Genomic DNA, 27,575 nt, shown 5'->3' with positions numbered 1-27,575 from the left:
TGCCTCTGAATCCTGGGGTGACTCTTGCTCACTAAACGCCGATATTTGTATGAATAAAAATGAAGGGATTTAACAAATCTTGTTCCTGCACACAGTTGTCAAAAAATCTGACCTTTATAACAGGAAAAAGAGGGGGGATTTAAAGGTTTAAAGAAGAGGCAGTGGCTGCCTGATGTATAACAAACCTTTGAAAAATTATGAAGCAGTGAAAATCCCCTACAGGTCCCAACAAAATGTGTCCAATTTGCATTCCTGCAAGCCTTCCATACACCACTCTGCTCCTGTGTGTACACAGGCAAATAAATCCCTAGGAATAATACAACTGGGACCTGAATCTGATCTCCAATATATTATTGCTCCAGAGCTCCATTCCAACCTTCATAAACGGCTTTTTTTGTTCCAGATAACTAAATCAAAAGCAGTCCTGATAAGCTTTCAAAGCAGGGAATGTGAGGAATGGTTAAATGAATGTTACAACTCAACCTATTACAGACTAGAGAGCATTACAGAAGAGGACAGAGGGAAAAAAAGGCACACATGACACTCCATGTCTGGAAGTCATAAATTCAAATCCAGAAGCACCTGCCTTTCTAAGCCCCTTTATATTAAGCCCAACAAAACTCGGTGCTGACTGTGCAAAGGAACATAAAGAACAAGAAGTGAGAAGAACTGTCAGACAAAAACACAGGGGTTTTCCTATTGAAGTTATACTACTTGTAAATTTGACACAGAAACGTTATGGTCTTAATGGGCTTACATGGGAACAGACAAAAATGCATTACAGAAAGTAACGGCAAGAGAGAAAAAAGGAACACAAGTCATGGAAAACAAAGCTTTTTTTTTTTTCCTTCAAAAAAGTATGCTCTTTTTGCAAGAAGTTTCTGTGGCATTTAGGGCATTTGCCCCTAAGTACTGTTTGTAGACTACAAGAAACTCAGGCAGCTTTTGCAGTATAGAACTTAAGCTATGCACGCACTGGGTATGCTCCAGATGTCTATGTCCGTGCCACAAGTTTTGCCTTGCTTTCACCACTTTTTCTATCGCTTAGCAAAAGCAATTCTTCTCTCAAAACCAAGAATAAAGCTGCAGCATAAATATTTTACAATACATTGTCATAGCCAATAACAGCATGTGTAATTTGAATTTGTGGGCACAAAAACTAAGATAAATTAATGCTTCGGGTGATTTTCATGAAGCGGAGTATCAGCTCAGAAAATAACAGACACTGAAGTATCTCACACAGGCAAGCATCACCCCTATTCACCTGCAGCTCAGCACCCAGAAGGTGTTCAGGAGGAAGGAAAAGGTTAAAAAAAAAAAAAGTATCTATGTTCCCACTTAGATTCTATTTACCTACATACCCCTGTTTGCTCCATTCATAAGCTTACCTGCATTCTTGTCCCAGAATTAGCAACTAAAACAGCAAAGCATTCTAAAGATTTAAAATGAAATCTCTGTCTTTCATAAAATTAAACAACTGCTATTATCAGAACAGGTCAATAATTCAGCATTTACTGACAGTAAATGAGGTTCAAATACCATATAAGCTTTCAGTATTACCTAGACAGTTGCAACTGACTGTTGAAGAATGCAAAATAGTTATACTTACAGAGATTAAATGCTTCCTATTTACGTGACAACACCCATCAACACAGCTAGATCAGAGTTACATGTACTTCTACAGCCAGCCTGAATAAATCATCATGTGGACACATCCAGAGCAAAGCCATTTTTACTGTGGAACAGTGGTCCTGGAAGAAATCCCTGCAGGAAAAATAGTTCCTCCAGAACAGTTATAACTATTCCAAGTCATTTTCTTTCCTCACAGCAGCAGGTTCAAAGACTTCTGTAATTGTTCCAGAATTGTCGACTGAGATTTTTTTTTCCTGTTTTTATTTTTTTTACTGAATATATATCTATCCTTTCCTTTCAATTTCTTCTACTACAAATTCTCTACTGCTGTTCTTTCAGCTTCAATTTCTAACCCACATCTGGTTCACTTAATGTTGCAGAGCACTCCACGCAAGAGATACGTAATGATTAAAAATAAGCAAGAGAATATTTGCACATTTTCTACTGCTTTAAAGACTTCCAGTCAGCTTGCTCATTAACAAGATAAAGAAAACGGACTACCTTTCCCAGACTACAAATAGTTAGGCTTTTCTTTCACACCTCTTCACACTCAGAAACATAGTTTATAAGAAGTTTAAAATAAGATATCCCATTCCTCATGCTTATTCAACTTAGCATCATTCCCATATGCCTCCCAATACTACTCCACATTTCATTACACGTAATACTTCACAATTTCAAAGCCATTAACAAATAATCTTTTGCTTTCATCCTTCTAGATTTCTTTAATATCTTGGTAACTGCAATTCTTTTTAGTATCACTGTGTGTGATTCATTTAACATGCTGCAGACAATCTCAGCTTTTTGCCTTTAGTTCACAGAACTCACCATTTTAAAATAAAATACAAACGTTGGGGAAAGGAACATCCTTTTACTAAATGCTAGTGAACACATGAGCAAATATAATCTTTTGACTATCTGATGTTTAATTTCTGTTGTACTAGGTGCATGATTAAAAAGTAGTTAATTGTAGGACATACTAACAGCTGATGCACAGAAAAGCAAACGACTGTTTACTAGTACCAGATGAGCAGTCAACACAGGTATCTTTTGACATAAAATTTCACCTTGCAACCACATCAAGTTCAGCCCTTTCAGTTTTATTCCAGGGTGAGCCAGGCAAGGTGTGTGGGGGGGAATGTCAGCACAGACTTCTTTTCTTTTTAAATGCACCATTCAGATATACTATTCCTTCTGCTGAGGTTTACACTGCAAATGGCCTACACCCAAGTCAGGTGTGCTATGTAACACAGCTAGTAAATGAAATAACAAGTCCCAGGTCTCCTCTGTGACTGAGAAATGGTGAGATTTTCATCCCTGCTGAATTCATGGCAAAGAGCACAATGTTTGTGCCTGGTACAATCAGGAGAAATAATAAAACAATCCTGATGGCTTGCAAATATTTTTGAAGAACTCCATACATGGACAGAACAGTTTTTTATTTAGGCACACAGGGTTTATCCAAAAAGTTTAAAGCAAATAATTTCATATTCTACCCTACTGCTTTTAACTAGAGAAAGTTTTGGATAGCCTCTAGGCTAATTCAATTGCATCCTCCAGCAAATTAATAATTTTTTCCTATATGCCAAAGAAGATTCCGCCATCGGTTTAGCACTTCTGAGGAAAAAAAACACTAAGCTTATTACATGGAGGTTTGCGGGACAGAATTTAGAACAGACTCATCTGCTCAGGGAAAATGCTGGCATTCATCTAACACTTTTTGTAAGTGCAGTTATTTACCCCCAGTGCCCTTGGACGCGAATTCTCTGCCTCCACATTTGCGTGGTATGCTGTGCACCTGTCGGCTGCTAACCCCACCCCAGGCAGAGCTGCATCACGGGGCAGCAGACCGGGAGCAGCATGCAACCTCTCGGCACAGGCAGCAGAGCAAGCGGCGGACCTCGGGCAGCTACGGCGCACAAACTGGGCAGGGGGTCTGGCTTTCACACCTTCTTGAGCAAGCAGATGGAAAAAACTGCCCACTGTATAAAAAAAATACCCTTCAAGCGGTACACACGAAGTTATTCCATGCTTTATGGAGAGGGAAAAAGCAGTATCAGCTACTGCTGATGTCTCTGTAGGGTGGGTTTTGTTGCTGGTTTTAAACACTGTTGTTTTTCTCAAGTTTCTTCACAAACAATTCAATTTGCCTTGAGACTTAGGTCAGTACCACGGTGGTTCGAGAGCCTTTATCCCTTTGCCAGTCAGCTTTTGCTAGAGGAAAGCCTTGTAATTGGCATTTTCTACCCCTGCTCGTTTTCTAAATAGCAACTGCCAACAAAAGAAAGAAATTTTAAAACGGGCTTTCTTTCTTTTTTTTTTTTTCCTGGAACCAGGTGGGCTAAAACCAATTGTGCTTCTAAGCAAAAGTCAGAATTCTTCTGTATGATCATGTCCTGAATTTTTTTTAGATTTTTTTTCCCCACATTTGATGTCCATGCAGTGAGTTCTCCTCTGCCCTATTTTCAATAAGAGCTTAAACCTGAACAAAGCGTGTGCCACTGCTATTTAAACACCTCAGGATATATTGGCATCAATTCTCTATAGCTACTCGTATCGATCATACCATTTCGGGGAATATTCCCACCACATGAACATATAACCACAGAACCCAGCAAATGTGTCAGATCCTGCTTGTACCTTTGCTATACTGAAAGAGATAGGTCTAAGAAATATAGGAAATTGTTATTCAGACGAAAGGCAGACAACACTTCCTTTCCCAGAACAATCTGTCTCCTGCCCTGACAACCCGTTCCTGCTATATTTACCCAAGCAGATTTTGCCAGCGATATATTTCCAGATGCACTTGAGCCACATGTCGCTGTCAGTCAGCCCAAGCACAGTGGAATCTGAGCGGAGAGCAGCTCCTAGAAATCACTACATGTTAATCCATGCTTCCTCTGCTGCTCGCCTTTAGAGTTAAAGGAGACAAAATGTGTAAAGCATTATTCTCGGTTTATTTTGGAAGCAGTTGTGGGGACAAGAGGTACTTCATTTGATACAGCTATTTACTTCAACTGCTTTCTTTATGGCTGACAGAGACACCTGAACAGTAGAAAAAAAATCAAAAAAATCTGAAGCATGCAGTTAAAAATAACTGGCTTTTTCAACCAATTAATACCGGTTGTCTAGAAAGCATTGTAAGGCTGTCTGAGAAAAGGCTAGATTCTAAACAAGGAGCTTACGGCTCTAACCTGCCATGGGAGAACTGGCTCATCATCCAGGGGAAAAAAAATTGCAATCTTTGTTGGAGGAAAGCAACACAGATCAAGCAAGGAAGATCAGTTCTAGACCTAAAGACAGTTCAATTTAAAAATGCTGACCATCTAAATTAGCTGAATTGTGAAGTAATAAAACTAGGTTCAACTTAAAAGCTAGCTTTGTTTCTTCTGAGCTAAGCCCCTTCACTATTTTAACAGCTATATTCTTCCTATATTCTATGATACACTTCTGATCTCATCCCATCTCCTTCCAACCCTAACTGTACCGCTAGCTTCTTACATTTTCCGTTTTATAGTCTACTTCTTATGCAATCTTGTCTCTCTCTGAATTGCTGAATTAAGTTCCCCAAGTTTCTTTTGAACAAAGGACCAAGCAAACTTTTCTCCACCTCTGTGTTTTTAAAAAATCCTCTTCACAGCTCCTGCCTCCCTCAGTATGACTTCAGCTCCAAAGTGCATTTTTTGAGACTATGGCAATGGAGTAAAAAAAAAAAAAGTCACCCTTAAGGATCTTACTAGCAGGAAAACTTTGTTGTTAACATTGCTGGTCAGTCAGTGGAGCCAAGATACTTCTCAGCTGTAGGTACTACGAGCATTCCAGAGAAGAGGATGGGAGCTAAATCAGTGATGCAGCAAGAAGAGGTGAACAGAGGAGCTGAAAAGGTTTTAAACTGTAAATATCCTTCCTTTGGCTCCCTCCTCCCCTCTTCTGGAAAGCACAGACAGGCAGTTTCAACCTTTCCAGGGTTTATTTAACTGGCTTAACAGAGGGTCCTAACAGGTCACAAATAAGCTTTTTAAATAAAAAGCACAAGTTGAAATCAACTGTGGATATATCAAAACTGATGGCCAAGCCAATTTTATTGCTCAAAGTGGAATTAAAAATATTTGCAGCCCTCTTTTAACAGCAGATTCACGTAAAACCTCTTCAGCTAGTCGAACACAAGCAGAGGTTCCTCAGAAAAAAAGGCAGTTTTGACCCATTCTTCTAAAACAAACAAGTGAAAAAAGTGCTAGTATTGTTTAAAGACAAGTACATCCTTTAGAACAGTTTAAATTATTCTCGCTACATTAAAACCTGAAAATTGTAAAATGTTTTTAGTTGAGACACCGTTCTTTTTTCCTTAAATCCCACACACCACCATGCTTTTGTACACTTTGTTTTTCAAATCTGTAACACTGGAATACTTGTCAAGGATCTAACTGGCACACCATACAAGAGGAGTGGAGACCAGCATGACAAGAAAGAAAATAAGCATCTTATGGGTGGTATTGAAAGATGTTAAAAATTAATGGCCAGTGCTGAGTAGGATGAAGTGAAATGTGGGCAAAATATGAACTGCATTACATTTTAGAGTATATTAGCAGCCTCGTACAGCTGCTCAAATTCAGGCATCTAATACGGGGATGTGAACAGCTGGTACCATCACCTGCTGTTCCTGCAGAGTGAAAGCGAGTGTGTGACCTTCCGCTGCAGCACACGAGCCCGGTGCAAGTGAACAAGTACCAGTATGGGTTGCGAAACCCAATAGCATTAAGAACCGCCATCCAAAACGACACCGTACAGTTTAAAGGTGGCTGAATGAAAATGAACTTCACCTTGAGGTTTTTAATGCATTGTTAGTAAAAGAGAAAGGCATAAAACAGCTCGCAAAGTTTAAGTTGTTGCCTCTGACACAAGCTTTAGTAGTCAGTTAGCAAACAGCCATTAAAGCAAGCATTCCGGGATGCCTACTGTGGTCTCCCCCCATTACTTCTTTCTACATCTCTTCAGCAATTTATTTTTCTTTAAAGAAAACAATAGCTGTCAGTTGTTCTGTTGTTTTTTAAAATGTCTGAATCTTTTTATTCCCCTCCTGCATCCAACACTCTGAAAAAGAGAAAACCATTACCCTAATAAAACATGACTTTTTTTTTCCCAAATGTACAAAGCATGGACATTTCTTCCCTTATGTTCTTAAGGAAACAGAAGCCTCCATGATGCAAGTGTTCATACTCCTGCATCAAGCAAAGAAGTTACATGCTATATAAAAGATTGTTGTTCAGGACTGCTAGCAGTGCCAACACAAAAGGTTAGATGTGTCAGTTCCTTCCATTCACACAGCGAGTGTTGATTAGGTCAACAGAAACACACTCAACTCTGGAAAAACGGTCCACAATTCAGCTTTATTTTACCTTCATTAAACCATTGCTGTACCTCTCCACCAAATCAAAAGCTAATTTTCCCACAATATCACAGCACTCCTGTTTCAACTGAAATAGCCTTTTCCTGTTGACCGTAACATATTTTAACAGACCAGTAAATATTTGGCAAACATATTGGGCAAACATACTTCCTACACCTTTGTGTTCACCATGAGCACCACCACTTAGGTAAATATTCCCAGGACTGTATTCTCCCCACGCCCTGTATCAGTGTGATTGCTTCACGTCTGAGGTGATTTCACACTGAGGCACGATGTACTTAAGAAAGGAGAAGCACAGACAATATTTTATGGTGCTTGTTAGATCTTCAGGCTGACTGAATGTATTTGCATTTCAGATTCTGAAAACCCAAATGTTTTAACAAAGAGCCATGCACACAAAGCAAAACAAAGCATTTCTGAACAACAAATGGGTAAACCTCAGACAGATATGAAAACCAGCTAATGACGTCTCTCTCCTCCCATGCTGCTGTGACAGCCATCTTAGTTATTACAGAACTATTACAGGCCACTATAAACTGTCTAATCCAGCTTTGAAGAACGTCCAAGTTCCTAAGTGCAGTTAGTAAAGATGCTTACATAAGCAACCATATTCTACCATCGCCACGTTTTATTTCTATAAAGCCCCTCCCCTAGACCACATAGACTATTCTCCTTCAGTACACAATGATCAAGATGACCACCTCACCTTGATTTACATCAACAATACCTCACATTTATAATTTGCCACCTAAATTATTTAAGTAGTTAATCAAGAGGTAAACGGAATCTAATTTGACAGCCACTTGGGAGACTTCTTCACTGTATCAAGAAAAAGGACAATTTATTGAAAAGTAACAGGGGCACAGAGACACATTTTAATAATAAGCTTCCCCCTAGAATTAAGTTAAACTCAACCAAAAGCAAGCAGCATTGTTCTGAAATCTCTCACCTCACTTAAGTAACAGGATAGAGCGCACATACGTCAAGAACTACTAACAGTCATGCAAGAAATTCACACTCCTGCACCATGGAAAGAAGGCATACATGTTCAGATAAAGACTGCCTCTGTTTTTCACTTATTCCTAGCCACGTTTAAACAGTAAATTAGTAGACCAAGGACAAGACTGGAAATCAGAACTTCTGAAGTGCTTATATACATACAGACAATCAAAGTACCACCACCATCACCAAACAATTTATCATATTCAGCTAACAGGCATTAATCAAGTGCGCCCCTTGAGCATGACAATTGTGTAATTGCAAAATACATCCGTGTAAACTATCACAGAAACAAATTACCTAAGTTAAACTATCTTAAACTAAAACATGGATTTTAACAGGATAGCTAAAGCCAACATCACTTTGAACTTCAGTTGCATTGCATGTATGTGCAAGCTCTCATCTGACATGTTGGGTTTTTATTTTGTTGTCATAATGTCGTGCCCTGTTCCTCAACTGTCATGTAACTGCACACCTTTCTTCCACAATGCGCTGGCAAATAATAGTAGCTTGAACTGACAAGTTTTAACTTCATGATTGCACCATGCGAAGAGCACAGGCACATTCAGTTCAGAAGTTCAACTGATGAAGAGTGTGTCTATCCACACCCCCTAAACTAACTGAGGAACGTCCCAATATAATCAGGAGTTTAAAGGAAGAGCAGGTTGTTTTAACACTTAAAATGGCATTTCCAGGTCACATGGATACGGTATATGATGCAATACAAATGCTGATTTATCATCAACTTCCCATAATAACTGAGACTATTTGATAAAACATCTTGAAAAGGAACATTTATTTTCTACAATTTTGTGATGACCTGTACTCACTCACCGTCCCTAGAAAATTTACTTGTATACAGTAAATCAATCACAGTTTATCCTTCCTCACTGTATTAATAAATTTATAGATTTCATTTCACTCTCAAACTTTTTTTCCCAAAAAGTATCTGTTGGCAACACAAACACTTGATTGAACGCTCTTCAAACTCATCCATGACATATCATTTCTATCTCTTTCACCTCAGTATCTATCATATCACAAGACCCAAGACCCAACCTTTAATCCGCTATATTACAGACAACATATAACAAATTTTCCATTCTTTGTTGTGTTTAGAGGTGCCATAAAACAAGTTCAAGTCGTGCTATCTAAAAGATGACAGGAGTTATTAAAGGACTGGTGCAGCTGGAAATTTTAATATCTACTTCCAGGACAAAGTGGCTTTCGTGTATCATTTTCTAAAGACAAATTTCAAAAGCATTATCTTGACCTGTCTTTTTTTTAAAAAAGCTTACAATAAGGAGGTCCAAAACAAGTGCGAAGAAAATGTTTTTTTCCTGACTGTAAATTAAAAAAAAAAAAAACACACAAAAACTTCAGGAAATATATACTGTACAACACTCAGCAGACAAGCTAGGTACAGTTACCTTAAAGAAAAAAAACTCATGCAAGTTCAGCAACAAACAAGCAAGCCCCACAAGTGTACATCACTCACTATTAATGTCCCCATACCAATCAATTTGGTATTTTAATAACAATTTTATCCATCGTTCTGCTACTTCTGTACTTACCTTGCATACCTCCCATTCTACTTGTCTTCTTGCTGGCTTTTGTCTTCTGCAACAATTATTGTGAGAAGCTGCACTTTATCACACATCCCTGCACTACCCCTGAGAACAGGACATTTTGCCTCATTGAATCCTCTTTCAAACCTCTTCTTCAAACTCACATCTTGCTATAAACCTTATTAGGGATCAGCCAACAATGGCCTGTTTGAAGGACAAATGGAAGTAATCATTAAGAAAAACCTTCAAGTGTTTAACAACTTTATATACTTAATGACCTCTCTACTCTAAAGCTACAAATTTTTTGAGACGAGGAATGTTTCTGTATGCACGCTGCGTATATGTGACCAAGACGTGGCATTTCTATTACATAACTATATAAATATGCACCTGCACTTTCTGACACAGGTATTGCTTCCTTGAAGTTGACCACCTGTGAGCCGTTGTTTTTAACTAGTTAGATGGCAGTGATTTAGTGAAGAAAGAGGACAGCAAAGAGAAGGAAAGCTGCGAGAACAGAAGAAGGGCTACATATTTAATGAACTCCTACTAGAATTCAACACTTTCACATACACTTCTTCTTCCAGAAGGTTTTTACTACCATGCAAATAGCCTTACTGTCTCTTAATTGGCCACAATCACTCTTAACTGGTCTCAAACAACCACAAAGACAGCAGGGTCAAAAACACCTGGAACAAAACCTCCATGGATAACTTAAGAGGAACCTTAATTTCAGCGGAGCATCTGGCATTGCCCTTCTACCAAATCAAACTGCAATTTATAGCCCTCTAATGTATGTACATTAGGCCATTTCCTTTATGGCTCCACTTCACACAGAAGCAGTAACTGAAGGAAATAATGGAGTGCCCAACAAGTGGGAAAGTAATTGCTCAACAAGCGTGGAACAAGAGAGAGTCAGTTGCGCACCGTGCACATGTGGCAGCTCTTCAGAGCCCAGCCCTGCAGTGGTAACAGAAGGCTGGTGTTAGAGAACAAGTACACTGCAGGAACTCTGCCAAGCAACAGCCAGGAGCGCTTGTCCATCTAAATCCTAGGGTCCTTAAGGATTAGGGGTCAGGAAACAATTCCTTCCAACAGCACCACCTCCTGCCTGTACCTGCCAGTCATTAGCCATGCACAGTCAGGAGACCAGCTCTGAGCTCTTGTCTTACACTACACACAAAGAACCGCATTAAAAGGATCCTAAAGTGGCATTGCAAGGATGGTGGGCAGCAGAAGGGACAGTTCAGATGCTCTGGCTTGAAGAGAAATGCAGAAATACCTTGTGTGAAGACCATCTTAATGGTTTTGGTTGTGGATTTTTTTTCTCTAGACATTCCCATAGTCACTCCATTTCTTTTAAATTTATTCAGCAAGTTTCTTAAAACTCAGAAACACAATACAGAATTCAAACATAAAAGCTAAAATGTTCTCAAACTAAGGTTGCTACACAGCCTCACTCTAGCCCTTTCTGCCTGTTCAGTCTCGATTACACATTCTCTGTTACAAGCTTCCCCTTCCCAGGAGTCCCATTCCACCCAGTGCCCTGTGTTCAAAGCCTCACTGAACAACTCAGCGACCAGTGAGACCAGTGACCCTGCACCTGACTCCTCACACTTTGCAGAAATGCTGCCCCACAGACAACAATAGAAAAGCCTTGCAAAAAGGTTACAATGCTTGCCTTAGTGCATGTCTAAGCTTCAAAAATAGTAAGTTATTCATCAAGCACATTCCTCTTCTTTCTTGCTTTATATTGAACTAACACAATTTTCATGTTAGTTTCAGGCTTGAGAAGTTTACATCCCAGAAATCTCCCAGTGCAGTCATTGTTCACAGGACACAATAGCGTCACTCCAGGAAACTCACTTAGAAAGTAAAGGAAAAATACTAGCAACCACCTGGAAAGAGTCTGGCTTACGATTTCTCCAGTAACACCAAGAAAATCTACGCCAAAAACGTCAAAAGAAACCTGTTATCAGAGGGAAAGTCAAAGACCTTAGCCATAAAACAGCCCTTTGCTTCATTTGATGCTACAATGAAATTAGAACAAAGATGCACCTCTCTCAAAGACAGTATCTAGAACTACCTGCAGCTTTAAAGCAAAAATAGTGTCTTGATTTACATTCTCTCTGCACTTGGAAGGATGTATGCCCTTTTGAAGCCTAGGAACTTGCTTTACAAATGACAAATTTACTGCAAAGTCTGAATACACTACACACGAATCAAGTAGTCTGGATTCAGCCTGCAAGCAAAGCACCAGATTAAGGTTGTCACCATAATCTTCCTATTTCTTATAGTAAAAAGATGATAAAAAATATTAAAAGAAATGAATTACCACTTCTGTACACTGTGTTAGATCATCTGACATGGATTAAAATTGCATTGCCACCTGCTAATTAGCAAGGCTGAATTAAAGTTATGGAAGAAACCTTACTTTCTCAATTTTTAAGCATTCTTACACCCTTTCCGCTCTTCTTAAAAAAAATAGAGAGAGAACACGACAAAAGCTACATGTTAGCCAGAGTTGCTTGGTCTGAGAAAAGGCCCTACATTTATTTTTACTACTCATTTACCACTTCTTAAAATGAGATCTTAGAGGAAAAGTTCAGGCATTAATCCCAAATCAGGATAAAAGTTCTGTATTGTTTCATCTGAATGTCAGATTTGCCTTAAAAACTGAGTTTCCAGAGATCAGACATGAGAAAATGAGTGCGCAATCAAATCTACATACCAGAAAACTGATGGCTACAGTAACAAGTATATTAAATCGGTACACTGGGCAAAGGTTCTCCTATGGTTACAGTCATTTGACCTTTAGCCAGCTCTTAATGCCCCAGCCAACCCTCTAAAGATGGAGATTTGCAGCAGCTTCTTGTCTGAAATAAGCCATGAAAAGATTCTTCTGAACCCACTGTACAAGCATTCATTTAAAATGTCATGAATGTGCATGAAATCTGAGTGCTTCTAACAGCTTACTTTGCAGCTTCTGTTTAAATGCACTGACTCTGAACCACAAGAGGATAAAAGGACTCAAACCTTCCAGTCTGGCACTCATGGCCCTAAAATATACACAAGCACCTCTTCACAGGTGTGTTTACCTAGTTTAAACCTTATTTAAATAGACTCTTGATGCACACACTTTCCACAAACACCTGCTTCTCCCACTGCACTGCTGACTTGTACAAGGCAGTTGCATTCAGTTATTTTCTGTCCTAAAACCATCCTACACACCAGTAAGCAGGAATTCAGTCACAAAAATCCTGGTTACTGACTCATCCTCCCAGTCAGAGCAAAGCACAAATTCTGCCTTGAGGAGAAGGACTACAGAAGTACCTGCTTTCACCTACGCATCAAGCTGGAATCGTCTAAAGACTCCAACAGCAAGATTTAAGAAAACCCAATCCTCACCAGATCTTGGAAAAAGCAGCTTATAATGAGTTTGTATTTACAGTCATTTTTGGTTACAAAACCTCTCCCAGCTGAGCTCAAGAGCATCCTAACTTAGAAACACTCAGGAAAGAAAAGATGCTCCGTTACCATTGGATGTCAAAAAGAAGTTTCCTTTTGTTGACCTAAATCCATAACAAAACTGACAAAGTGAACAGACTTAAACATCCAGATGTTTTCTAGATACTCAATGTACTTTAAAAAGCAGTCAAATGAAAGTTGTGGTGCAATTACCCTAGATGGGAATCTGTACCAGTACTGAGGCTTCCATCAGTTTTAAAATAACCTTTGAAGACCTCAATTTCAATTTTGCAAGCCTAGACAAAGCTTAATAGTCGTTGTTTGCATGCGGTCATAACTCAGGACAGTAATTTGTATTTTTTTTCTGAGCATTGGAAACATGAGACATCATATCAGACAGGCTTACGCTGCTCATCTTAGTTCAAGATTCAACTATTAAGTTTATCTTGGAGTAACATACGCACCACCCAAGACGAGACAACATCTATTTTTCTGTTTTTCACGCAGCAACTATCAACATTAAAACATATCCAGCATGCGAAAGTGTAAAAATGGCATAAAATAGAACCAGTGAGAGGGGATCAGAGAAGACACGCTGTTCATTTTCAAATTATTAATCAGCTCCTATAAATCTACATAAAATTAAATTTCACTGCTAGAATTTTAGAGAGTAACATCATTCCCTGTAAATCAGGTCCAAGGCCTTTCGCTAGGTATGCTGAATTGCAGAAATGAAGCTACTCTTACCATAGGCATGGGTTTGTTTGTGCTGAGCAACAGCATCTTCTCTAGATGTTTCCTTCAGGAGCCCACTTAGACATTACAATGGGATGGGATACCACTAGATAGTTGCAGGCAAGGATTTACTATTTTTGGTAATCAAATAAAAAACATTATGTAGTTTACATACTCTTGAGGAGCAACGCTTTGAAATGGGGATCTTTAGCTGCGGGAGGTATACAGTGCATCTTTATACCCTTGACCAGGGTATTTCAGCATCACAGTCACGACAGAGTTAATACCCACTAGCTCAGAGGAGAACAAAAGGTACTCCACTGCAACATGCCTAACATTTACATTGCCTCTCTTTGCTCATTAAACAGGTTTTGGTTAAATAATGAACAAACTGTATTACAGACTCCGATGAGAATTCCAAAATTATAAATCAACTGGTAAAGCCCAGAGGAGAATGAAGGGAGTGGGAGGGAAGGAAGGATAATATTGACTAATATAAAGGGCGCAGCTTGACAGTGGATATTCCTGCCACACCTGATCAAACATGCTCCATGGGGGAGGGGAAGGGGGGGCGAGAGCAAGAGGGGAGATGGGACAAGGCAGCCTGAAATTTGCATCCGGAACAGATTAAAATGGGTTCTTGGGGGATTGAGAAAATACATAATATATATTACTATAAATGCAAAATTGTACTAAAAGCTAACTCAAATGTCAAAGATTACAGCTTGAATAAATTTAAATATAAAAGCAATGTGTTTCCATGAGCTAATGAAAGAGACATGAAAGGAAGGTCTAGGCAAAAAAATTAAAAAAACTCTGCCCCCACCCCCAAATAATAATAATTAAAAATAATAATAATAAGCTTGGACTTTTCATTGCCTGGAAGATGAGGCAGTAGACTCTGTATCAAAGTACTGCTTGAAAACCAGTCTGTCTAAAATGAAAAAAAAGAACATAGCAACGATGTCCTATCTCAAGACACTAGTCTATAAATAACAGTCATTGAAGCTGAAATTACCTGCTCAAAAGAACCCCATGTAATCAAACCAATATGCTATCATCATCATATATAAGCAATTACTAGCTCAGCGTAAACCTACTTACATGATGACTAATACTCACAGAGAGTCTCTCAGTACGCGGAATTTGGCTTTCTCTAACGTGAGCAGATACTCGGCTTGCATTTTTTCCCAACAAGTCAACAGCATATTGCATCCAGGAACTACAGATAAATGGCCAGCCCCTGACATTTACTCATATTGCATTTGTTCAAGCATCCTGACATCTCCCCACCTTGTTGATAAGAAGTGCCATTTGCAATAATGGCAAAGAACTTCAGGAGTCTCATCTTCAAAATTTTATCTCATAGAAGGACAGATTAGTGCCAGGAAATCGTCCTCCTGAAACAATTTTGATGACTGTATGCATATCTTACAGAAGATGAGTGAGCTTACAGAAATACACAAATCCACTCATTTACTCTGGGGAAAAGTGTAACACCCACAACAAAGATATTATCCAAAAATACAAACTGCAGGAGTTGCCTGTGATGTCACGACCTCACAGAAGAGTCCTGCTCACAGTCAGGGAATGTTCACCAGGCAAAGAAAAATAAAGCACTACACTTGCAGGCAGCCACAAACAAGGAAGGAATAAGGGCTTAGAGCTGGCACAGGTCCTCAGCACCTGGAAGGGGCACTACTGTAGTTCTAGTGAACATAGTTTTGAAGGGATTCCAGGCTCAGCACTGACACGAGAACAGGCACACTCTGCAATCAGAAACGCGAAAAGACCATCTCAAACTTCAGCTGTAGTTCTGAACGCTCACTGTGATAAGGGGATCAGAAATAAGGCTTTCTTTAGAATATTGCAATCAATAAGAAATTTTGGGAAGAGCCAGCAGAATGCCACATGCAGCTCAGCATGAGCCTCACTTCCAGACTCTCAATATATACTGGGGTGAAATAGCTACTCCTGAAACTATAAACAGAGAAAACGTGGGTGGAAACAGGGGAAAAACTGTCTGGGAGCAAAAACCTAGTTATAATCCACATCACAGCCATATGCTCTACTTCTGTAATTAATACAGAATCCCAGCTCCTTTCGGTGCAACTGGTCACAAAGTAAAACACTCAGACCTTGAGTCATTCACCTCAAGATTCAAGAGGTGCAAATGGAAAGTGAAGTCTCATCTTCACTTCTTACTGATAACAAATGATGAAACCCAACAAACCAAAGAATTTGAAGAGAAACCCAATAATGGGAGCCACCTTTCCAAGCAGATTTTTCTAGTCACTCACAGATCAGAAAGCATAAACAAAGCACAAAAAGATTATACATAATAATATAGCAGATTTCCCAGATTACTACAAGCTTCAGTATAATGAAAAAAACACACATACGTAAACACACACAAATATATACATACACACACAATACACACACACACACGGAGGGATAGATATGTCCAGATAGTGGCAACAGTAGTATTTGTATGCTAGTTTAGTACTCGTATTATTCATCTGGAAAAGCATATACTTATTAACTCTTTTCTCATTATTCAGTATATGATCTCTAGGTAGTAAATAGAATAAAAAAGTACACCTGCACACAGAACACAATATAACATTTATTTGCATGTACCCTAGAAGGTACACGTACCTGCTGATTTCTGCATAAGCTTACCTGTTATATTATTCAGCACTTCTTTTAAGACGCTAAAGCTATGCAGCAGGGGATCCCTTTCTTCATCCTATAGGTTATATATAGGAAGGAAGTCATTAATAAAGCAAGAAGACAAATCTTAATGATGGGTATGTAAAGATCTCACCTTCATATTCAAAGCAGTACTGTGGGTTGAGTTTATCACTGTCAGCCTGTTTACTCCATCACAATCAAGAGCAGCATTTTTATTTTCCTTCTTGTGCTACCCAATGCTGTACAGCTTAAATGTCAAAGAGTAAGTTCAAGACGGAGCATTCTACTTTGGTTTTACTGTCCTTAGAAGTATTTCTGATTAGCCTTCCACTGTTCAACAAATTTCAGAGCAGATCTACCTCACACCATATTGAAATGGCTCATCTGGATTTGCTATAATGTTAATCTATGCAGATCGTAATGGGAACAGAAATACAATGACATTTGGTGCCATTAAAATAACTTGAAGAAAGAATCACGGTATGAAATTTATATGAAAAGCTGCATCCTTTAGCCTTAGTTTATCTTTAGGATATTAAAATAAGGAGGAACAGCAGTTTCTCCAAGCTATGTACATCTGCAGCCACACCTCCTACGGGGTGGCAGTGAGCACTAATGAAGAAATGCCCGTTAGAAGGAACCCTGCCCTCTGACAAACCGAAAGCACTTGGGCTGGGTGACAGCCACCTGCTATTCACATGGCATTCTGAAGTGCACCACAGGCACACATCTACGTTGTGGAAACCATAAACTGACCAAGGCACCATTACTTAGAAATGGTGTGCTTTTAATAGCACAGGTATGAAACTATTAATGGGTTCCATTCAAGAGTGCAACTAGCACTCACAAAACAGAGCTAAAACAAATATACTTTGCCACGTGAAAAATGTAAAACTACCCCCATATATAATGACTTCCCCAATTGTTATTTCAAGGCCTCATGATCAGGACCTTCATCTGTAATGGGGTACAAAACATATATACAGACATTCCCCTAAATAAATAAATAAATAAATAAATAAAAACAATACCTTTAAAATTCCTGATATGATAGAAGATAAAAAGTCTAAATGAGATGATTCTCATGTGGAATACAATCAGGGGTTTTTTTATTTGTTTTCAGGGTACACAGGTAGGAGATTTCCAGCTTCGTACCTCTGACAGTCACTGACACTCAAGAAGCCCAAACAGCTTAGCATGAAACAATGCAGAAAAGCATTCCAACTCTAGCTCGAAAGTACTCTTCAGAGCGCCAAAAAGATGGAGGAAGTTTTCTAAAACCAGACGGTTTCTGCCATAGCACAAACAGGTAGCAACAACCTAAGGTAACTTACCAGATGTGTGTGAGTGCTCCATCGGGCATTACGCTTTATGGCTCCCACCACCGCGTTGATTTCACCTTGTACAATGTAGATGTTTTTATCCACCATCCTGACGACCCTGAAAATAAAGATAATTCAATTAATTTTCAGCCCCTCAGAATCATTCCCTTCCTCAGACAAAGTATCGAGTTGGCCCTAGTCAAGCAGGAGGTCTACAGAGATAAAAACAAAAAACAAAACAAAAACACCACTTCTAGATCTTTGTTTTGTGCATGCAGGCGAACACTTTTTTTTTTCCCCCCAAAAAGAAGACAAAAGGAAGGTACTTTTCCACAAAGCAGGTTTTCAAGAACATGAGAATAGACCGTTAGTTAGAACGGGACATCTGCAAAGCAAGACAACTTCATCAAGGTGCATTCCTCTTTTTTCCAGCATAAGTAAGTTCAGAGAAAGATACAGTGTCAGGGTACCAGCAGGCACCCCCATGACAATGCCACAACACACTCATCTCCTGCACTTATGCAAAGTCCTGCAGCTCTAAACAGAACACAAAGCTAATCTTGTACTCTGTTAAATAAGCATCAGAGGCTTGAATAAGCTGCCTAGAACAAAACTCTTTGGGACTTGAAACTTCGACAAAATAACATCATTTACAAAACACGTTGATTTCACACCTGCTTCATGAAGAAGACTTCTTAAGAAAGAGGACACGTACAGAAAGGAAAGAGCAAGATCCCACAAAATGGGCAAAACCAGATGGAACATGGGGAGAAAGTGTGAAAGCAAAAAGCAGACATTTACACTCACAGAGCCTGAGGGAAAAGCTTAAATCTAATGTACCCAAAGAGAAAGCCAGAAGAGAAGAATTGTACAAGAAGAGAAATATTTTCAACAGCCTGAGAAAAAGAAACCAAGAGTAGTCTACTGAGAGATTGTTCTCTCTCCACTAGCTATAGCCCAGATATAGTGGAGCATAAACAAGTAACGATGGAGAGGAATGAACAGACATCACTGTTTATAGAGAATAAACAGGACTTATAAAGAGTCCAGAGTCAGACGACACCATGTCTGCAAGCAAGAAGTATTTAGTGAAATGGTAGATGATAATGAGACTTTTTCAGAAGATATGAAAGGAACATGAGGAATCCAGTTTTAAATCCCATCAGGACATCCATAAGAAAGCAAAGGACTGAAAACAGATGAAACGCCAATCACAGCACTTCAAATCAGAGAGGCACATTTAAAGGACTCCATTGGGGTGGAGGAGAAGAAAGAATATAAGGATTTTTGCCCGTGTAGCAAAAGCAAAGCTGGGAGGATGCAATTTTGGTCCATCACCCCAAGCTTTGGAAACACCGCTACACAAATCTCAGAACAGACATCCTGGATCTGCCAGGCTTCGCTGTAATTAACATGTTTGAATTATCAACAACACTTCAAATATACAAATATCCTCTGAGCAAAAGAGATTAATTTGCTTCAGGACTCTGTAAACAAGAAAGAAAAATATAAAACGATGCCTTATCAGGGGAGAGCATCCGATTTGTTGTTTCGATTTTGTACGTTTGCAACAGGATGAACAATTTTACAGCAACACTGCTTCTTACTTCATTCAGTTAGTTAGAAATAACGGTATTCCTGAGAGTTACACAACAAATTAGGGGCAAAGACAAAAATACTTTATAATACAGGAACTGGTGTAAGAGACCAGATCAATAGTTTTTCATTCACTGCTAGATGATTCAGAAAAATAAACAAACAGTTGTGCCAAGCAGTGTGCTTGTGCCCTGAAGAACAACAGTTTACAACCTCCCTCCACATTTGTAGGTAACAGAACCCCAGGTATTTTCCTATTCATCTGTCCAACGCTTGAGAGATGTCCCCTTCCTCAACAGTAACTTATTTCATGTATTAGTTATATGACTGCTTTAAAATATGATCCATAATTTTATGCTTTTTTTTTTCCTACCTCAGCACATCATCTTTGTTTCAGTACAACACGTTTATGGGAGATTTTATCTCCCTTGTAAAATCCCTCCCTTATCTCTTCTTTCAGCAATTCCAGTATTTTCCATACCTCTACATGGAAAATCTCAGAGAACAGAACACCGCTCCACAAAGGCACTTTTAAGGAAATGTTGCACATTCAAATTTGTCAAAACCCAAGTTTCACTGCCTTCACTGTTACAAGCTAATGCGGAGCACGTAAACCTCGCAGTGCCATTCGATGCATTCAGCAAACTGACTTCTAGAAGCAAAAGCTCCCCTAACCTGATTTGGAAAAGCACGTAAAGAAATAGCAAACACATGTATCACATGCCCTGCACACGCACTGATACTCAACAGATATAGTTCCATTGAAAACAACACCAAAGCTTAAATACTACTCTGCACGCTGTAGAATTTGCCCATGGTACTCCTATTTCTTCTGCCTTTAAGCTAAAAAAAAAATCAAGAACAAAATTGAGCCCAATCTACCACGAACACAGGGTAAAGATGAGAGAAACTCTTGCTCCACATTTAAGCTTGCAGCCAACCAAGAAATTGTACTAACACATTCCAAAGCAAACCACAGCCAACTATCTTTGTTCATGGAAGAGATCTTTGCAGCTGTGTGCTGGAGAAGGAAACAGAAAATAATTACAGGGGGGCGAAAAAGGCCAGAGAACTATTTTCAGAGAGATTCACCTTGCATGTTGGACTCAGCAAAAGCATCGTCCACCCTGTAAAACAGTTTAAAAGTTTATTTCAAGGAATGGAAATAGCTTCTCCAAACTCTGTACTTCCTGAAGCTTACCCTTTTTAAACTGTCAAGACAATTTCAGCATTTGAGCAACAACTGCTCTCACTTCAGAGCTTAGTGTAGATGTTCTATATTGAAAAAAAGTTTTAAGATTGAAAGCAGTGCTCTGAAGCTGCACCGAGAAAGTTAAGATTTACTAGACCAGCACTGAATGATGCACTGGGTTTAGGAGAGCCTGGGGGTAGTTAAACAAAACCATTAAATGCTCAACTACAAAAAAATGCTAAACAGGCTTCGTGTTACAAGAGTATGCTCTAAAGAGTGGGGTATCCTCTAACTGTTGGACAGGCTGCCGGAACTGCTAAGATCAATAAACGTTGAAACAAACTCCCAAGTAAAGCCATGGTTCCTCCAGCTCCTGATGCCTTCAGATCAAGATGGGATACCTTTCTCAAAAGGAATTTTTAACCACACACAAGACAGCGGACTTAGCATAGGAACAAATGGATGAACTTCTGTGGTCTTAGTTACACAGAAAAATCAGGAAAAGTACCTACTACATTTCAGAAGCATTTTATTTTCCTACTTCCTCAGTTAATCCTGCACAAAATCTTATTTCTCTCTCATGATGGGTTTATGCATCTGCTGAAGCCTACAGACCAGTCTTCAGATTTTGCTCCCGCTCAGAGCTTCAACAGGCAGCTCCAAACCAACACAGCTGCCCAGCCCACCTCGAGAAACAGGGAAGCTGTCATCATTCATGGCCTCACTGCTAACAAGGTTAGAAGAGTGGAAGAAGATAAACACCTGAGCATTTCATAAAACAACAAAGGCTAACACTCACGCTTGTCAAAACCTTCACCAATGCTCTGCGGACAGGAACGATCGCTCTTCTGAGACTTGAAATAGCATTAGATGCAAAACTTTCATGTAAAAACAATGACAACATCTACATCTGCAAACGTTCTCTCACACGTGCGCTGAACACTCCACTGCTCAACCCTGAAACACACTGTCCCAGCGCACAGGAACACAATTTTTTTTTGTGGGTGTTACCACAGAAAGCCACAGGTACATGTTTAGGAAACGCTCCTTTCCCTGCAGGGCAACATCTGCAACTCTTCTGGAAAACAGGCAAGAGTTAGCATCAGAAGTGAAAGTCTGGCCGGCTTCCATCAAGTCATTTCTTCCCATCGCTAACTTTACCCTTCAGCCATGCTAAAGGACCCAAATGTACTGAAACTGCTGTAGCAAAGGGCAGCAGTGAGCAATGACATGCTCACTACATATGAAGGAAAGGTGGCACCTGAAAGCAAGTTTCTGCTGACCGGAATTTGCGCTGCTTATGGCAGCGCCCAGATACGCGGTGCCTGACCTGGACCTGGCCGCTCCAGCCCTCACACGACACGGCGTGTAATGTAACTTACCGACGTGCGGCCACCAAAGCACAACGCGCAGCCCTCTTTGCTCCACAAACCCCAAGACAACTCCTGGCCAACACAAAGCCACCTGACAACCTACAAGCCTCCTCTTCTCTTTAGGGCACCCATGCGGGGCCCGCGGGGCCCTGTCGCGATATTTCACTTTTAAGGGGACCCCGACGAGGCCAGGCCGGGGGCCTGGAGTCGCTGCCCCGAAGGCCGGCTGCTAACGCCTGCAAGAGAAGAGCCAAAAAGCAGGGGTTGGTGGGCACGGCGGGTACCTGCGGCCCCTGTCGCGGGCGAGTCGCGCCTGTCGCGACACCGCTGGGGCCGGGGGGTGGCAGTCACCGTGTCCCTTCTCACCTCCCCCTCCCCCCCCCCGCCGGCCCGGGGCTGCCTCGGCCCCGCCCCCCTCCCCCGCCGCGCCCTCCCTCCCGCCCCGGCCCTCGCGTCGCGACACTATCGCGACAGGCGCCGGCCGCCCGGCACTGACCCCCGCATCCAAGATGGCGGCGCCTGCTCCCCGCGGCGGCCGCTCCGCACATCGGTCGCGACGGGGGGGCCCGGCCCCGCGGCTGCCCGCCCCCTGCCCGGCCCTGCCCCCTCCCTCCTGCCGGCGGCGGGCGACGCGGCCCCGAGCGGGGTCCTCCAGGCACCGGCAGCGAAACCGGCCCCGCTCCGCTCCGCTCTGACGTGGAAACGGGCGCACCCTAACCCGCTGCCTGGTTACTGCGCTGACGGGCAGCCCGCGCAGCCAACCCGCGCGCGGTGCGGCGGCCGGCCGGCGGAGCCGCCCAATGGGAGCACGGGCTGCGAGCGGAGGGGGCGGGCCCTGCGGTGACAGGCCGGAGGGAGCCAGTGAGAGGGGAGAGGGTAGAACTTGCGGGGCGTCTGGCCAATCGCAGGGGGGAGTCGTGCCGCCGGGGGGCGGGGCTACGCCGATGGGGGGCAGCAAGGGCGGTTGAGGGGAAGCCGGGAGGCAGGGCCGCCCGCGCAAAGCATTGTGGGGGGGGAGGCGGGGGGGGGCAAAGGGCAGCGGCCCTCGGGGTGTGAGGGGGCAGAGCGAGCCGGGGCCGGCCGCTGCCCTACAGCATGGAACTGGTCACTGCCCTAAAACATAAAAGTGTTCGCTGCCCTCATCACAGCTTCCCCTGCCGCAGCTGGGCTGAAACACACGTTGCGTTAGGCACAGGGCAAGGCAGCGCGCAGCCGCCCCTGGGCAGCCCAACCCCAGCGCGAGGGCTCGGGGCTGGAAGTTTGAGCTGCAGTTGCGGAAAGCAGCCACAAGAAATCCCCAAAAGCGAAGCAGCGTGTGCTGGTGGCCTCGCCAGCGGCTCAGAAGCCAAAATATCTCGCCCCAGTCTCTCCTTCAGCGGTACCGCTGGCAGATTTTAGCTTGAGCCCTCAGCTACAGAACAGGTGCTCAAATACCCACCTAGCGCAGAGAGGCTGCAAAAGCCGCCTAAGCAGCAGGCGAAGGCTGGCAGAACAAGAAGGCTCCTGGCTGGTGCTTCCTCCTTCCCTTCTGCCCTGCTGCAGCAGCACCTACAGCCCCCGTGGCACTTTCTCCCTGGAGCTGGCTGTTTGCTCTCTGTCCACCCGCTCCCTTATAATGGAAGGGGCTTTCTGTGGCGTGGGCTCGACCCCCTCACACGGTGCCGGTCAGCGGAGCTTGCCTCCCCTCCCAGGGAAGGGGCTGCAGCCCCGCTGTGCCTTCTTGCCCCTGCCTGTGCCAGCTGTGCAGCTCAGGCTCACACGCGGCCCGATCGGGAGAGCTGCTGAGGTGTTATTTATGGAAGCCTGTCACGGAGCTTGAAACCGAGCCAGCCAGGAGCCTTCTGCTTCACCCGAATGCATCTTAGTGCATTAATAAAGAGCAAACATTGCAATGTGCTTTGCATTTTTACTTACCTTCCAGCACTGCATTGTCTGGAGAGGAAAATAATACAGCACGGCCCCGTGCTGTCTGGGGAGAAGCAAGTTCACCCGCACGCACTGTGCGCTGCATTATTCAGCCTTCAGGCACCCCAGCACCACCCTGGCCTGACAGAAAATCCTGCGGATGCGATAGTGCAGCACCGACAGCCCCAGCCCAGCAGCATCAGGGAACTTCAGGGTCCTGGATTGCCTGATCCGGCAGCACAGGCATGCACAGCTGTGTACAGACCACATGAGCAAATTGGAGCCTTCTGTGGGCACCAAAGGATGCTGGTGCAGGACCAAGATGGAGAAGTCCCTTGCTGCTTTATTCCCATGATAACGCACCAGTTCTTACACACAGCATGGGACAGCGAAACCCAGGATCAGAACAGCACAATCTGGGCAAATCCCCCAGGTTCGCGCTGTGTGATCAGGAAAGCTGGGCTTTACTCTCGCTGCAAAGATGCAGCCTTTCAGCTGAGTTTTTGTCTTGAATGTTTCTCCTCAGCCCACAGGGAGCATACAGAGGGGCTGCAGTGACAATCCTCCACACAGCCCTTGCCCAGCTGCTTCTCCAGTTCACCTCCTTCCACAAGAGGCACACGAGCAGCCAGCTGGTTGTGCAGAGCAGTTTCCATGGGGCACAGCAATTGCTTGTGGCAGCCTTCGTTTGGAACCAGATTGCCAGCGCAATAGCCTGCTCCCCACAAGCTTTGATGAGAATATAACAAATCCTTGCTGCCAACCACCTCAGCCTCTGCAATCTGCACTGATGGACGGGACCAGCTTTGCACGGTCCATTACTCTTGCTCAGCTCCTGCCAGTTTGCGGTCATCCACAGAGGCCAGATTTCAGACACGCAGGCACATGCAACACGGAAATTTTCCACCAGGTTAAATAGTCTGGGAGAGGTTGAACTTCCACCCCCTTCTCGTGGAGGCTTTTGCTATTTCTCTAAGGCCTAGTGAGGTCTCCAGAAAAAAGGCAAAGAGAGGGATTTGGCTCAGAAGGTAGAAGCAGTTGCCGTGGCTAGGAACTACTTGCAGTCATCCTCCCCAGAGCTGAGAATCCAAAAGAAAAAAAAAAAAAGCCATTAAACACTGAACGCAGTTGTTCTCAGCAGCTGCTCCTTTCCCGAGCAAGCTCAGGTAGAGGCTAGCCCACAGCCAGCTGAAGGCTCTCCAAATGGAAACTGATGTTCTGCATCTGGTGCAATCTGCACTCAGGCCAGGACCTACAACTGAAGCAACAGAGCTAAACTGAGACACTCAAAAATACTAAAATCCTTCTCTGGAAACTCTACAGAGCACAACACTGAAATTGCAGAGCAGTCCCATTGGGCTGAAACAGCCTCCTGGCTGTTCTACCTAACCCATATCTCAGGAGCTCTCCTGCATTTCCCCGTGACGTGAAACTCTCCAGACAAACATCCCGATGCAATGTTTCCCATTGTCTCTACTTGGCCACGAGAAGCCATGCCTTTTTGGCAGGAGCAGCCTGACCTCAGTCAGTCCTATCTTCGTCACCTCTTGGCTGGGCTACGGCTACGTGATACACCTGGGCACAAAGCCCACAACACTGGCAAATAGCAGCTAGAAGAGCATGCAGCAGTGGGAGCCCTGGCCACTGCAAACACATCAAACCCACCCTCTGCTCCCCGTGCCACCTATCCCGGGAGGCCAAGCCACATGCAAGCCTTGCTCCTGATATTCAAGGCATCTGAGGGCATGGAACCAGCGTGGCTAAAAGATTAGTTAAGACACAAAGGTGGAAACCACGATCAACAATCAACAACTCCACCACCCTCCAGGAGCAGCAGAACGGCCGAATTTGGCTGTGGCAGAGACAGGGCTTTCTCGGAGAACAAACTCCTCCCGGCTGGTAAAAAGTAAAGTATGTCTAACGTGCTGAGTAATTCCCTCCTTTTGCATGTCCCATCTCTCCGCCAAGATGTGAGTCAGGTTTGCTCTGGGTTTTGTTTGCTTTTGCTTTTTTTCTTCTTCCTTCTATTTTCTAATTAATGCAAAGTAGTAACATCTGTCTCCCGAACCCAGGTGAAGTTCTTGGTCTCTTCTCCAGCAGCGAATCCTCCAGCTGGCAAGACAAGATGAACTACCGCTAAGTCTTGGCACCAAGCACAAGAGCTGCTACTACATTTCAACAGCAAATGCTAGAGCCCTCCCTCCCAAAGAGACCATTCATGCAACAGGGCGGTTGCAAGGAGGTTGTCCTAGCAAAAGCCTCCCACTTCAGCTCCCCAGATCCTCTAATCCAGCAGTCTTCGTGCTGCACTTCACAGGGAGCAAGCTTGTGACGTGGTGCCGGTTCTTATTTCCAGTTGCCTGAAGGAAATAGCTAAAAATACCTTTGCTTCATTACTACTTTAAAGCATAAGCACTAATTGTATTTGCTGCAGGCTACGCACGGGGAAAGGTCTGGAGGGGAAGGCAGGCAATTCAAAGCACCACCCTCCGTTGCTGCAGCCCCGGAGCTGGGTTTTCAGCTTCCCTGAGGCACGCGGTGATAGGGATGGACTGTCCCGGGAAAGCGCTAATGCTGCCGTGCTGTGCCTGCTTCTCCTGACGGAGAAGAGCCTGTGCCGGGACAGGTTAAAGTCAGGGATGGGAGAAGCTGTGGTCCTGTTTGCTGTCATTTCTGGCAGGCCAAAAGCAGCGGGGCAGACACGAACCTCAGAGTGCCACCCTTATGAAACCACGGAAATTTCTCACGAGCGTGTCAGCATTGCCAACTCCTCTCAAACTCTCCACGCTTCTACTGAATTAATGTGTTTGTGCATGGTTTTGAACCGTAATCCGTAACGCCCGTGTCTGCTTAACCCCTCCTTGCACCCTGTGCTGCTTCGCCCGCATTTGCCCTCCATACATCACATCTGTACGCCGCGGTGCGCACCAGGCAGGCTCCCCGATTGCAGGGCTCGTAAATCACCGGGGCTAACATTCACTCCCGCTCTCACGGCGTTATCCCCTAATCTCCAAAACACGTCAGGGGAAGAGCTCGCGGGGGGGACCTTTGGCACCATAAACGGGCGGCACGGTGCCGTGGAAATGACCCCGAGGAAAGCCGCCCGCGGCGACCCGGGGCCCGACAGCGGGGCCGAGCCCGCTCCTGCAGCTCCCCAGGGCTCGGCACAGAGGGGAGCCGCCTGCACCGAGCCCGAGCCCCGACGGCGGGGCGGGCACCTCGGGGCGGGCACCCCGGGGCGGGCACCCCGGGGCTCGCCGCGCCGGGGGCCGGAGCCGTCGGTGCACGCCGGTGGGGCAGACGGGAGGCACAGGGCCGGCAAGCTGTGAAGCGGAGCAGGCGGGGCATGGCCAGGAGCAGTGCCCGGGGCCGGGGCCGGGGCCGGGGCCGGGGCCGTGCCCGTGCCCGTACCGGTGCCGCTGCCCCCGACGGCCCCGCCGCTCCCCCAGCCCTGGCGCGGCGCCGGCGGCAGCAGCACCCGCGCTGCCGGGACGGGGCGTGGCCGAGGCGGTACGGGCGAGGCCCGCCGCGCGCCTCAGCCAATCCGCGCGCCGGGGCGCGCCGGGATGCAAATGAGCCGCGTTGCGATTGGTCGCGCCGGGCCGAGGGGCGGGGCTCGGGGCGGGGGCGGGGCGGGCGGCGCTGGACGGGGCGGGCGGCGGCGGGCGCGCAGCTGGAATG

General features: G+C 43.9%; 1 protein-coding gene across 4 annotated transcripts in view; it reads right to left on the bottom strand.

Moving 5' to 3' along the window:
* GBF1 (golgi brefeldin A resistant guanine nucleotide exchange factor 1) overlaps nt 1-22,721 on the bottom strand; it is a 102,508-nt gene extending 79,787 nt beyond the window's left edge. For 2 of the 4 annotated variants that reach the window (XM_080598186.1, XM_080598187.1), the window contains exons 1-3: nt 22,486-22,720; nt 17,841-17,946; nt 16,495-16,561 (exon numbers count right to left, since the gene is read on the bottom strand). In XM_080598186.1, coding sequence (XP_080454312.1) covers nt 16,495-16,561; nt 17,841-17,946; nt 22,486-22,493 — 181 coding nt within the window. In that variant the 5' untranslated portion in view covers nt 22,494-22,720. Of the gene's footprint in view, nt 1-16,494; nt 16,562-17,840; nt 17,947-22,273; nt 22,298-22,485 lie in introns of those variants that run through there. The other 2 variants (XM_080598185.1, XM_080598188.1) reach the window with 2 other exon arrangements.
* Nucleotides 22,722-27,575: the final 4,854 nt, after the last annotated feature.

The sequence above is a fragment of the Anser brachyrhynchus genome (genome assembly GCF_964034855.1).
Source record: "Anser brachyrhynchus genome assembly, chromosome: 6".
Taxonomy (NCBI): Eukaryota; Metazoa; Chordata; class Aves; order Anseriformes; family Anatidae; genus Anser; species Anser brachyrhynchus.
This window is presented reverse-complemented; position numbering and strand designations above follow the sequence as displayed.